This window comes from Labeo rohita, chromosome 25 (genome assembly GCF_022985175.1).
Source record: "Labeo rohita strain BAU-BD-2019 chromosome 25, IGBB_LRoh.1.0, whole genome shotgun sequence".
Taxonomy (NCBI): domain Eukaryota; kingdom Metazoa; phylum Chordata; class Actinopteri; order Cypriniformes; family Cyprinidae; genus Labeo; species Labeo rohita.
This window is the reverse complement of record NC_066893.1, coordinates 5,661,181-5,676,584: the sequence shown is the minus strand read 5'-3', so window position 1 is coordinate 5,676,584 and position 15,404 is coordinate 5,661,181. Positions and strand designations below refer to the sequence as shown.

The following is a 15,404-nucleotide window of genomic DNA, read 5'->3' as shown; positions in this document are numbered from 1 at the left end:
ATTTTATTTACTAATTATTTTAAACAATAAACAATGTATAGCATACAATATCTATTATTTTATTTAATAATTATTTCAGAAATGTATAATGTGCAGTATTATGTATAATACTTATTATTTTAGACAATAAATATATAATGTACTGTATAATGTATAATTATAGCATCATATATATTATTTTATTTATAAAATTAATTTAGACAATAAACAATGCACTGATATAATGTGTAATATATATTATTTAATAATTATTTCAGACAATAAATATATAATGTACTATATAATGTATATTTTTTATGAATTATTTTAGACAATAAATATATAATTTATAACATATTTGAGACAGTAATTATCTACTTTATTACAGTCTATTATTTTGCTATTTATTTTAGATAATAAAGATGTAAACAATGTTTTATATAATATATAATATGTACTATTTAATTATTATTTCACACAGCAAATATATAATGGCCTGTGTTATGCATAATATATATTACTGTATAATGTATATAACGTATTCTTTATTCATCACTATTATTTGTACTGTATAATATATCAAATAAATATATAATGCATTTAATATTTTAACACAAGTTAAAATTCCAACTAATGAAACTATATTAAATACAGTTGCATTAAAATACAACTACAATATTGTTGTGTTCATTCAGGTATTCCATGCATCCACAAATGTACTCAATGTGAATAGTATCAAGTACATACGGCATACTCAAGATATATTTAAAATAGTATGGTAATATGCTATTCCGAACATAGCCAGAGACACTTCGAAAATCCTGTCAGCAAATGCTATGGGGTTGTAATTAGGTACCCACTTAATACTAAACCAAGCCATGGAGAGGTTCAGTAATAGTTAGGTGTCACCCGCAAAGACGAGCGTGTCAAATAGCGACATGTTCCAAGAGCCACAGGATGCTCCCAAGGTCACACAACACATTCAGATCGCTTACATGCTGTGACATCAGCAGGATTTAAAAAATGGCACGTTCGATTTCTATTTGTGTCACCTGACGGGGCCTGTGCGGACACGTATATCCTGAGACCGTCTCTCCAGTGCCATTCATTTCTCGCCTGCCTCATCTGTTAGAATTTAACTTGTTGACAAGTATGTCCTCTGTCCCTTCACACGTTCACTAGGCACATCAGGACACAGTCAACAATGTGCAAGTCATTTTTCACATCAAAACTGTAGGAAGCTACAGGATGGCGAGCTACGTACAGCTTTTTAGTGTGTTTCCGCTCAAGTCAAGTCATTTATTTCACCTTTTATTTCAGCTGTAAAGCAACTCTACAGAACACAACAGTGTCATTTATTCAGTTCATAAATTTAGTTTGATAACAGTGTCAGTGTTACAGACAAGTGTACAGACAATCTCTATAATATTTATTATTTTAGGCAATAAATATATTATTTTAGATGGGCTGGAACAATGTACTGTATAAAGTATAATATCTATTATTTGATTAATTAATTATTTTTGGCAATAAGTTTATAATGTGCTGTTTAATTACAATATCTATTTAATCTAAAATGGGCCTAACACAGAGCCATGGGGGACCTCTGCATTATCTCAGTGTGGATGTACGCTATTTTTGTATAATGTTTAAAATACATTATTTTATTACATTTTTCAAAGACTTCAATCAGAGATCTTACTTATCAAAAAATGTCTTCGAAAAAAAAGATAAATAGATAAATAAAAAAATACTAGTAAAACAAAATGGCAAAAATAAAGTGAAGCACATGCAAAGTACTACTACTAAAGTATTACACATTTACTATAGTAAAACCACAGCTAATACTTTTCTTCTTTCTTTGTTTTGGTTTTAGAACTGTTTTCTATTGTTTAAGAAAAAAAATCAGAAAAAAAGATTAGATTTGCAAAACTGCTCGGAAATGCTGGAAACCAATGATTCGCCACATGTGCTTCGAAGTCCCAAACTGAATTAAATGATTCGTGTACTCGCACCAAAGTCCTGATCTGAATCAAAAGATTCGCAAACTGCGCTCTAAAGTTCCGATCTGAATAGTGATTCGCAAACCATCATTTCAGACCAGGACTCGGAGCGTGAATCACAAATCATTTGACTTAGATTGGAACTTTGCGTATCACAAATCATTTGATTTAGATCGGGACTTCAAATCATGTATCGTGAATCATTTGATTTGAATCATTCAATTTGCGAAATGAGTCATGAACCTGTTTCAAACTAAATCAAACGTTTTGCGATACGTGCTCCGAAGTTCCAATCTAATTCAAATGATTGGTCATACGTGATTTGAAGTCCCAAACTGAAACAAATGATTCGACATACAAGCTCAGAAGTACCGATCGGAATCATTTGCAAACCATCATTTCAGACCAGCACCCGGAGCGTGAAATGTGAATCATGTAGATTTGCGAAATGATTCACAAACCCGTTCTGATCTAAATAAAATTATTTGCCATACACGCTCCAAAGTCCTGGTCTAAATCAAATGATAGCGAAGTTCCGATCTAAATCAAATTATTCATGATACGTGCTCTGAAGTCCCAAACTGAATCAAATGATTTACAAACTCAAACCAAAGTCCTGATCTGAATCAAAAGATTCAGATCGGTTCTAATCTAAAACTAAAGATTTGTGAACCTACTTCAACGTTCTGATCTAAATCTAATGATTCACGATACGCAATTTGAAGTCCTGATCTGAAACAGCGTAAATGGGTTTTGATTTGGTTCATCTGTTCCTCTTTTTGCATTTTCAGCAAAAGCTGATCCGATCTAAATCAAATGATTTGCGATATACAATTGAAATGTAGCGTTTCGAAACAGAGAATCATTTTGCAACGCAATGGTTTAACTGATTCAGAGTTTTGAAAAGCTCAGTCAATCGAAGTGGTTCCAGTGTAAATGACCCGGTTGATTTGGTTCATCTCTTCCTCTTTTCGCATCTTCGACGAAAGCGTTTCAGTGTTTTGATCTAAATCAAATGATTTACGATACGCTATTCGATTGGAGCGCTTCAAAACAGTGAATCATTTTGCGATGCAATGGATTAACTGATTCAGAGTTTCAAAAAATCTCAGTTTCACCCATCACTACATGCTTTTTGAGATCATTACAAGCGATGTCAAAATTCAAAAACTAAATGGCTCTTTTAATTTGATCAGGCTTTTGCTAGTGCATCTCTTGAAATAAATGACCAAAGTCACAACTTTGAATCAATCAAAGTGGTTCCAGCATAAATGACTCAGTTGATTGGTTCATCTGTTCCTCTTTTTGCATCTTCAGCGAAAGCTTTTTACCGCTCCGATATAAATCAAATGATTTGCGATACACGATTTAAAGTCTTGATCTGAAACAAATGATTTGCGATACGCAATCAAATTAGAGCGTTTGGAAATAGAGAATCATTTTGCAACACAATGGTGCTGATTTGAAGTTTCGTAAAGCTCCCTTTCAGCTATCACTACGTGCATTTTAAAATCATTACAAACAATATCGAAATTAAAAAATGAATGGCTTTGATATCTCTTGCTAGTGAATTGCTTGAAATAAATGATCAAAGTCACGAGTTTGAATCAATCGAAGCGGTTCCAGTGTAAATGATCAATTTATTTGGTTTATCTGTTCCTCCTTTCATATCTTCAGCGAAAGCATTTTACTGTTTACTCAGCGAATTGTCAATACTGCTACATAAAACTTGTTAGTTTTATGACATTAACTAAAATAAGTAAAACTTATTTCATAGATACATTGTCTTTCAGTAATTCAAGCACATTTCCAGTACCTGTTCAGGAATATTGCTATTTTCCAGGGTTTTCCAACTCTTATATTTCAAAAAGTCACATTCAAGCACTTCAAGCACCTTGTATAACCATTAATTCCATGATGCTGCTTTGAGCAATTTGAATAAAGCTGGAAAGAGTTTGATTATGATTAAAGAGTGCAGTACAGTAGTGACGTACTGAAGTTTTTGAAAAAAACAAAACAAAAAAGTTTTGGTTTCTGAACAGCATACTGATTTCAATTACTTGACGGTCCAAATTTAATTACCGAAATGTTATTTTTGCAATACTATATTGCACACACGTCAAGTTTGTGATCTGAAGAGACCTCCTGATTTTAGCAGACAACAGTCAAAGATAAAAAAATCCCAAAGACTTGAAAAAGGAACCCATGCCAAAAAAATGCCATCAAAATATCATGGAGACTTAAGAGTAGGCTAGCAATTCCCACAGACAACACTAGCAATGCCTCGCATCACCCTATTATCACGCCGACCAGTTTTGCGTCGAAAAGCACCATCAGCGTTTTCTTTCGAAAATATAAAACTCTATTAATTTCTACGTGTGAAATTTTTAAAAGGTGATGTTCTACAAAGAGTACAAGATAAAGGCCTGGAGAATAAGCTTCCTGTCTTTGTTCAATCCGCACATCCTTAAGATCTGCCTATTCGGCTGTCTTCGCTCTAGGCGAGCGCATAGCCATCTGTCAGTACCAGCTCAACGGAACATTCAGCAGCACAGATTACCATAAGCCAAGACTGTTCGAGGCTGCAGAGGAAGTCCTGCTCCTGCACCATTGCACTCTATCTACTGCACTTAACACTGACCCATTTACAATGCAGGCCAGGCAATCGGTGCATATGGTGCCTTCCGCTGATGTAATCTGAAATGGGCCGAACACAGAGCCATGGGGGACCTCGGCATTATCTCAGTGTGGATGTGCGCTGCTCGTCCATTAATACCCTCTTTCACTTCCTTCCTTTATTCGCACTCACAATGGACCACACTGGTGGCCTTTGGTTGCGGTGATGTCGTTACTTTCAGCTCGCACATTGATGCCACAACTTCTGCCAATGGCAGCTGTCCAAAGCGGTGGGGGGGATGGAGGGGGTAGGGTTTTGTCTGGATGCTGCGCTAGTCGCGTAGACGTTTTGCACATGCTCTGCAAGCGCTCTGCCAATGGCCACACTAAAGATTATGATGTCATGCTCATCCAATAACAAAGAGTTTCCAGAATTCGCCCCATCCCGCCTTCCCCCACTTACACCCAGATAGCTCCAGCTTTATCCAGGACTTGCATTAATCACGAGCGTTATCCTCTTCACTGAAGGAGATAATAAAAGCCACACAGCCTCTAGGCTCGGCTATGGAAAGAAATGGGGAATGCTGCGAAAGAGTGACCCAAGAAAACAGTGCCACTCTGTTAAGTTCAGATGGAACTGGTTTTGGCCAGCAGATCCGAATCAAAGTGCCCATTTTTTAGGAAACAAATAGCACACAAAGGCCCAGAGCTGACACGTTTAGGGCAAGCACCATATTACTGTCTTTTAAAAAATAAACAAATAAATGAATAACACACTGTATTAAAGGAGGTGTCCGAAATATCCAGATGCTGAATAGTTATGTACAGTTGAGGTCCAAAAATGTACATACACCTTGGGTGATCTGCAAAATGTTAATTATTTTACCAAAATAAGAGGGATAATATAAAATGCGTGTTGTTTTTTATTTAGTACTGACCTGAATAAGATATTTCAGATAAAAGACTTTATTGAATTTATAAAAATGACCCTGTTTAAAAGTTTACATACACGTGAATGATCTGAATGATTCACAACTGTGTTTTTTGTTTAGTGATAGTTGTTCATGAATCCCTTGTTTGTCCAGAGCAGTTAAACTGTCTGCTGTTCTTCAGAAAAATCCTTCAGGTCCCACAAAATTGGTTTTTCAGCATTTTTTTGTATTTGAACCCTTTCCAGCAATCACTGTATGATTTTGAGATCCATCTTTTCACCCTGAGGACAACTGAGGGACTCATATGCAACTATTACAGAAGGTTCAAACACTCACTGATGCTCCAGAAGGAAAAACAATGCATTAAGAGACGGGGGGTGAAAACTTTTGAACAGAATGAAGATGTGTACATTTTTTTTTTTATTTTGCCTAAATATCATATTTATTTTCATTTAGTACTGCCCTTCGGAAGCTACAGAAGATACTTACATGTTTCTCAGAAGACAAAATAAGTTAAATTTACCCTCATCTTCAAATCAAAAAGTTTTCACCCCCCAGCTCTAAATGCATCGTGTTTCCATCTAAAGCATCAGTGAGTGTTTGAACCTTCTGTATTAGTTGCATATGAGTCCCTCAGTTGTCCTCAGTGTGAAAAGATGGATCTCAAAATCATACAGTCATTGCTGGAATGGGTTCAAATACACAAAAATGCTGAAAAACCAAAGAATTTGTGGGACCTTAAGGATTTTTCTGAATAATAACCACGCAGTTTAGCTGCTCAGGACAAACAAGGGACTCATGAACAACTATCACTAAACAAAAAAACACAGCTGTGGATCATTCAGGTAACAACACAGTATTAAGAATCAAGTGTATATAAACTTTTGAACAGGGTCATTTTTATAAGTCCACCTATTATTTTCGCTTAATATCGTATTCAGGTCAGTACTAAATAAAAAAATTTGGTAAAATAATTAGCATTTTGCATATTCTGCAAACTTTTGACCTCAACTGTAAGTGAGAATCACGTAAATTATTTGATCGGACAAAAATTAGCATCTAATCAACAGTTCAAAATGGGCTCGGAAGTCTTTTACTTACAAACCCAACAAATTTACATCTAACAAATCGAAAGCCAATATATTTTAATTGCAGAAATTTAGGGGAATGACACAAACTCACAGCTGCAGTTAAAAAAAAATTAATGAACCAGAAAAGCACAGGGTGAACTAAATGCATGAAAGATCACTCACTCATTCGTGAATCTAAATATGAGGAACTAACGAAATTGATTTCATGAACCAACAATCACAAAGACAAGTCATTTCTATGCCCTCAAAAACAGAGCGTTCTGTGATGGCATGAGGCCATTTATTTGCATTGTAAGCTGACAGAAAATCTGTGTAATTTTTTCGGGAAAGCGAGGCGTGCAATAAAGGCGGATCGGTTTTCGACACTGACCTCATCAGCTGTGGCATGGAGTTTTACGTGACATCTGTCGCTGGTTGGATTTCCCCCTAAGAGTTCTGTCAGTTTCACAGAGTGCCTAAAAATATAAAGACTTGGCATGCCAGTCAGGCGGGAAAAATGATGTCATATTCGATGTAGAAGTCATGGAAAACCCAAGTCTCCAATTTCAGAGCCTCTGATAACCAATAAACCTACAGTGGTCCTTCCAAATTTAGAAATGCTACAGTAGCTGCTAGCCAGAAACCCTTGATCCAATCTGACCTTCTCAAGCATTTTCTTCAACTTCAAACTCACGACACCTAATTACAAACTCATTGAGGAAGTGTCAAATACTAAACGTGCATACGAATTCGACTGCAGATGTTGCACGTTGGTGCCAAAACAGAGACTCTTTAATGAGTGTTCACAAGTAAACATTACTTCATTATGATATTGTGCAACGACACGGTTGTGAAGTCCACACAAAACTAACAGCATCGTAAAACGATCCCTTCAAAGGCTCGCAGCCGTCCGCGTACAAACATCAACCATTAACCTTTCTGATGCAGTTCCCCAATTTCTCGATTACGTAAACTAGCCACACGCTCTCTCTCAAACACACACTTGATACCTTGACCTTTCCGTTGGGTTGGAGGAGCTCGGTAACTGACACCTTGTCCTGCTGAAGCCTCCTCTTGACCAGTTTGGAGCAGCAGACGTTGACGGCGCCGTGCACATGCGAGGCGTTGTACTCCGAGAAAGTCCGGCTGTCGATGACCAGCAATCGCCCGGCTCCGCGCTGCAGAAGGCCCGCTAGGCGCTTGATATCCATGGCGCTGCGACGGCCCTTCTCCCCCGCCATGAAGGTACCCAGAACTCCTCTCTGGATGAGGGTTGCGCACAACGACAACCAATGCACAGACGGTGGATCAGTGATAAAATCACTGACGCGGGTCACAGAGAGACATCAAGGTGCACATGGTGTCTGTGGAAAAACAAAGGCAGCAGTTTTTTTATTGTTTTATTTTAGACAGCACTTCGTCAACAATCATAAACGGGCAAGGCACATCCCATTCAGACTTTTCGTCGGGTAGTTCCTTATTCGTTGTTTCTTGTAAGGAAAAACAATGCAGGACAAAAACAATGTCTGTTCCTGCTTGTTCTTTTCAGTATATGTGCAAACATTAGCTGTCAGAGCAAGGACTGAAGAGTGTATGGGAAAAAAAGTGTCACAAACATCTGGGCCCAAACAAGAACACAGAAGTACATGAAAGGACATTCTTTGAAACATCATTCATTGTAGTGCAGATGACTATTTTGATTATGCAACAACATGGACCACAAAATCAGTCTTAAGTAGCACGGCTATATAGCCACAAACACATTGTATGGGTCAAAATTATTGATTTTTCTTTTATGCCAAACATCATTAGGATATTAAGTAAAGATCATGTTCCATGATGATATTTTGTAAATTTCCTACTGTAAATATAGCAAAACTTAATTTTAGATTAGTAAAAATTTCATTTGGACAACTTTAAAGGTGATTTTCTCCATTTTTCGGTTTGTTTTTGCACCCTCATATTCCAGATTTTCATATAGTTATATCTCGACCAAATATTGTCCTTTCATAACAAACACACATCGGTGGAAACTTATTTATTCAGCTTTTAGATGATGCATAAATCTCAATTTTAAGGAAAATGTGTGACACTGGACCACAAAACCAGTCATAAGGGTCAATTTTTTTTAAACACAATTTCAATTTCATCTGGAATTTAGAAACATTTTTTTTTTTTTTAAATGTACGGTTTGTTAGGAGAATAGGACAGTATTTGGCCGAGATACAACAATTTGAAAAACAGGAACTTGAGGGTGCAAAAAAAACCAAAATAAAACAAAACAAAACAAAAACAAAAACAAAAACAAAAAAAAATCTAAATATTGAGAAAATCTCCTTTAAAGTTGTCCAATGAAGTTCTTAGCAATGCATATTACTAATAAAAAAATTAAGTTTTAATATATTTACAGTAGGAAATTTACAAAACATCTTCATGGAACATGATCTTTACTTAATATCCTACTGATGTTTGGCATAAAATAAAAATCTATAATTTTGCCTATTTGCTACAAATATACCTGTGCTACTTGTGACTGGTTTTGTTGTCCAGTATCACATATGTTATCAAAATTACTCCACCAATTAATATTTGAAAATATTTTGTTCGCCCAAAGTCATGTGGTACAACCAAAACAACAACAACAACAAAAAACATAAAATAGGAAATTATATTATAAAAAGTCAATAATTCTCTTAAAATAACAGATCATTTCACCTTTTTATAGTTAATTAAGGAATTAAGGTTAGTTGGTTGTAAAATGTCATGTGGTGCAACTCCAAAAACTTAATGATAGTTATTAATTATTAATGCATTACCAGCAATTTACCAGCAAATACTTTTTAACTTGAAAAATATTTTGACACTTTTTTTCACAATAATTGATAATGACGTAAGGAAAATGTGTGACCATGGACCACAAAACCAGTCATACAGGTCAGTTTTTTTTTTTTTTTTTTTAATGTATGGTTTGTTAGGATAGGACAATATTTGGCCGAGATACAACTATTTGAAAATCAGGAATCTGGGGGTGCATTAAAAAATTTAAATATTGAGAAAATCGCCTTTAAAGTTTGCCAAATTACGTTCTTAGCAATGCATATTACTAATCAAAAATTACAGTTACACAGCTACACAAAATAGCTTCATGGAACATGACCTTTACTTAATATCCTAATGATTTTTGACATAAAAGAAAAATCGATAATTTTGACCCATACAATGTATTTCTGGCTATTGCTACAAATATACCTGTGCTACTTACTTGTGGTCCAGGGTTATTTTCATTGAATTTTACTTGATGGTTACACCACATGACATTAAATTAAATAATGCCCCATTAGTTAGTTGTTAATGTGCTATCTAACATTAACTAGCAATACATTTGTCACAGTGTTTATCAATCTTTGTTAACATTAGTTAATAAGAATACAACACTGTTCATTTTAGCTCAGGTCTATTAAACAATATTAACACATACAAATTTAGATTATAATTACGTATTAGTAAATGCTAAAATGAACTACCTTAACTAATGCTAATAAATGGAACTGTATTGTAAGGTGCTACCAAAGTTTATATAACATATATTTTTTAAATATTTATATACAGTACGCACACATATATTACGTAAAAGTAATCTTTTATTTTGGATGCGATTAATCGCGATTAATTGTTTGACAGTCCTACAAATTGCTTATTGATTTCCCCTAATCTTTATCCTGGACAGTGCTGATATTTGTCACTGTCATTTGTCACAAACATTTAAAGCTAACTTTACCATTTCTATAAATATTGAGGTATATTACCTGTAAGTAATGCAAAAATACATGCTACAGCACACTTGCAATTCACTGGCCAAGCATTCACATCTGCATTTGCGTATGTTTGTGGCCTTAAAGACACTAATGAAACAGGAACCACCTGCGTTAGAGAGTATGAGAGCCAGCTGCAGCCCGAGCCGCATCTGCCGTCGCATGAAAATCCTAAATAAATTCATCAAGCGCCTCCTCTCATATATCGCCAGCGATCATGGCAGCTATTCTTATCCGTCCAAACAGACCAATGCAAATGAAAACCCCAAATGCTAAAGTATAAAGTACAGAGTTGCTTGAAATGTACAGTAAACACTCTGCTATGATTAATACAGTAATAATTTGATAGTGTTGTCTACTTGTTGTCCACAAACAAACAAAAAAAGATTCAGGGTTGATTATGTCAAAATATAATTTTGTATGAGAATTTAAATTTAGTATAATTTCACAAATTATGGCACGACTCTGGCACAACCACTGTTTACTAACAGTTTTAATGCTATATTACCATCAAAGACTGTATTCATGGCAAAAAATAAAATAATAATAATAATAAAACAATACAATATACAGTTAAATTTATAAGAAAAATAAAATATCTAGCCTACATAAAATCATTCGTTTTAATATTAGAGAGAAAGCTGACACTACTGTAAAATTATAATATATTTAAATGGACACAGTGTTTTTAAAATACTGTTTATGCTATTTTAGATACATTTACATATCATTAATTTGCAAGGAATTATCTTATGTTATATTTTGTAACTATAAAGTTGGAAAAAAATTATAAATACCCATTTAACTCACTGTATTATACAAAACAACTCTACTACATATTTACAGTTTACAATATTTAATATATTAAAACATTTTTAGCAAAACAATTAAGTAATAATTAATAAAAAATAAGTTAGCATAATTTTGAGTGTATATTATGTAGTGCTATGCAACAATTAATCCAAATTACATTCAAAATAAAAGTTTTCGAATTGTATTTTGAAAATATTTACATCTATGTATTTTTATTGATATAATTAATATTGTATATTAATATATGTAATATATAAACATAGCATATTTTGCTTAAATATATCTATGCATGTGTGTGTATTTATATATACATAATAAATGTGCACAACACATACATATATTATGTAAACAAAAACTTTTGTTTTGGATTGATTAATCACGTTTAATCGTCGCACATTATGTGGCAAAATATTGTATTTTGCATAAACCTGTACACTACAAAAATATTATTATTATTATTACTATTATTATTATATTTTAATTTTATTTATTTTTTAATGTTCATGTATTTATTCATTTATTTAGTCAGTTCAGGCCATAATAAACCTGTACACTACAAAAATTATTATTATTATTATTAATATTATTATATTTTTATTTTTAATTTATTTCTTTTAATATTCATAAATTTATTTATTTATTTAGTCCATTATTTTGAAGTTATACATAAAACAAATATCATTGGACTACATTTTACAAGAAAATACTATTTCTGTAATAGTATATAAATACTATAATACTATTTCACAATTAATCATTGCACATTATGTGGCAAAATGTTGTATTTTGCATAAATCTAATTACAACTGTAAATAACCAACAAACTAATGAGGCCATAATAAACCTGTACACTACAAAAATATTATTATTATCATTATTAATAATGTTGTTGTTGTTATTATTAATATGATTATATTTGTATTTTTATTTCTTTTTTAATTTTCATTTATTTATTTAGTCAGTTATTTTGAAGTTATACATAAAACAAATATTATTGGACTACATTTTACAAGAAAATACTATTTCTGTAATAGTATATAATTACCATAATACTATTTCACGATTAATCGTTGCACATTATGTGGCAAAATATTGTTTTTTTTGCATAAATCTAATTACCGCTGTAAATAACCAACAAACTAATGAGGCCATAATAAACCTGTACACTACAAAAAATATTATTATTATTATTATTATTATTAATTTTGTTATTATTATTATTATATTTTATTTTTATTTTCATATATGTATTTATTTAGTTAGTTATTTTGAAGTTATACATAAGACAAGGATTAATGGACTACATTTTACAAGAAAATACTTTTTCTGTTTTAGTTTCAAAATCGGCGTTTCTTTCTAATTGTTTGTAGATTTTACTAGCAATTTCTAAATGAAAACAGCTGTTGTCAAGACTCATATTTATTTAATGGTTATGCATTTTATGAATGGCAATATTGATTCCAGCTCAGCAAATCTTGATCGGAAACAAGCGATCCATTTCATACTGTCCCTGTTTGTATTACAGCCAGAGAGGATGTGACGTTAGGAAACTCAACCAATACAGATTATGTAACAAGACTGGAAAAAATGTGCCATTTATAGCCTCGGCTCCAAGGATCATATATAGTCTTTTCAATAATCTCGTTATTGCAGAAGCACATTTAGCCTAAATATTCCACTTGGCAGACAGAAAACAGTTTTATATATTCAGCGTACGCGCATCTGTGTTGGAGGAAGGCATGTGTGAAGGAGGGCGAGCGATTGTTTATGGCTGGATGAGTGGGGCGATGTTTTGATCAGGCCTGAAAGAGCAGGAACTGCTTGAGTATGCAGTGACCTTCTGAACGCTTCAATCTCCACACCGCTCACCCCATTACATTATGCAGAGCAAAAGACGAATCCAAAAGCCAATCGAGGATGAGGGAAATATGCGTTTGCACTGCAGCAGGTTCAAACATTCATAAAATCTAATGCTCTTGCAGTAACATGCGGCCACTGTACAATTTTTTTTCTGTGGAGCACGAAATAAGATACTTTGAAGAATGTTCCAGCTGTTCAATAAAAGTCAATGGGGTCCAAATTTTTTTTTTAGTGTTCCACAGACAAACAGGTTTGGCGTTATGATTTTATTCAGACAAAACTACGGTTACCATTGTAAAAATGTGAAAACACAGACAAATATCATAGTAGTCCAACATATTCTCAAACAAAATTGCTCATGCGTGTCGTATTCTACTCTCCGCCACGCTAGTTGTAAATAAAACATGGCGTTGGCTGGCTCCCTCCTCCTCTCTCTTGCTAATGAAAGGTTAACCACACCAAAAGTGAAAGTAGAAAGAGGTAACATTTCTCCTCTAACCGGACAAACATGTCACTCTATGACAAAGTCTGTTGGTTTGGAATTAATGCCTTCGCTAGAAAACTTTCATGTAATGAGTTTCCTCATAAACGCCTTCTTGCTGACATAACAGAGCAACTAAGCAGAGACAGCATACTGAATGAAGACAACCAAGACTGGTTAAGGTTAAGCAGGTGATCAAGATAAGCTGTTCTCTAACTGCCAACTTAAACTGTCAGACTGTAAGCAAAGATTTGGAAATTTAACTAGCTTGATTTTTAGTTCATTGTGTATTTTTATATTAAATTACGATGAGAAGTTAAAGTAGGGCTGGGCGATACGGGCAAAAAAATTATCACGATCATTTTTTTCATGCCAGTCGATATTGATAATTATCACGATAAATGTCAAATCTCTATTTCTTTCCAGTTTAATTCATAACAGCAATAGTTAAATAGTAATATCACTTTTTTTCTCTTAGAAAGCACATTTGATAGTATCTTGAGAATGAAGAGGTGAATTTTTGTTCAATCAGTAACATCTGTAAAAATTGTAACAACCTCAGTTTTGGTTAAATTTATTTATTTATTTATTTATTTTAATTAAGCATTGGTCTCCCATTGTAGCAAGCATACGTTTTAAATCATGATAAACACAGTTAAAACCACACATAATGGTACCTCAATAACATGGTAAAAATATAACTACATGATTTTATAGGTAGCCTATTAGTATGAAAAACGGTAGTCTAAAAACATTCAGTATAAATGCACACGTACTATCGCTTAATCATAAATACATACATACTGTAATTATATACCATTACTCCTGTAATAAAATTCAATGTGAATATCCCACATTGCTGCCACAATTCCATGGTGCAGTGAGTGTTACTACAGTAAATCCATGGTAAATGAAGGAGATGTGTAGATTGAAAAGCTTTCTGACTGTCTCGTTGCACACTGCTTTAAACTAGTTTGAATCACAGAGTCATTTGTGCTCATTGCTGAATTCAAGTGTTTCACACTGGATCTCACAGTGCTGTTTAGTGCTCGCGTGACGGAGCCGTTCACATATTGTGTCTTTTGCGCGTTCAAGTTCGTTATTTCAAATGTCGGCGCGCTGCAGCTGCGCTTATAACAGAAGGGAAGCGCATGCGGTGCGACGCGCTCGGCTTTTCCAGACGCGTCCGCGCCGCATCGAGATAATAAATGCGTCTTCTGTAGTGAGCTCGAGCAGGGCGGCAGTTTGAACTTTGGTCCGAGCGGATAAACGGTGGCGCGATTCAAATGATTTGCGCTGTTTCGTTCTGCTTTTGGCACATAAAAATTATATCGAACATTTATCGAACTCCTCATATCGTTTTATCGAGGAAAATTATATCGTTATCGAATTATTGCCCAGCCCTAAGTTAAAGTAGTTTTATTGGTTCAAAAATAGTTTTTATTCCATCTGTATCTTCGTAAAATAAAGCAATAAGCCTCGAGAAGCCGTGGTTTACAGTGAATTTATAATAGCTAAGGGGCATTGTTAGGTATGCCGCCGTTATAAATTCACTGTAAACCATGGCTTCACAGGGGTTACTGCTTTTATAAAATGGTTATTCCATATATGTAGTAAGGTTTCACAAAATAAAACAGAGTAAATAAAGTGTAATGATATTAATACAAACATTCTTTTCAACAAACACATTTTTTTCAGTTTTTGTTTGAGCTATCATATCTATTTTTTATTTGTTTGTTGTTTTTATTTTACTTAATACGATGTCAAAAAACTCTAAAGAAAAAAACAAACAAAACAATACATGAAAACTTTAAATGCGTTTTCTACAGGATTTTAGC

General features: G+C 33.8%; 1 protein-coding gene across 3 annotated transcripts in view; it reads right to left on the bottom strand.

Moving 5' to 3' along the window:
- dusp8a (dual specificity phosphatase 8a) overlaps positions 1-15,404 on the bottom strand; it is a 64,560-nt gene that overhangs the window by 38,293 nt on the left and 10,863 nt on the right. For 2 of the 3 annotated variants that reach the window (XM_051099170.1, XM_051099171.1), the window contains exon 2: positions 7,611-7,964. In XM_051099170.1, coding sequence (XP_050955127.1) covers positions 7,611-7,841 — 231 coding nt within the window. In that variant the 5' untranslated portion in view covers positions 7,842-7,964. Of the gene's footprint in view, positions 1-6,991; positions 7,528-7,610; positions 7,965-15,404 lie in introns of those variants that run through there. The other variant, XM_051099172.1, reaches the window with a different exon arrangement.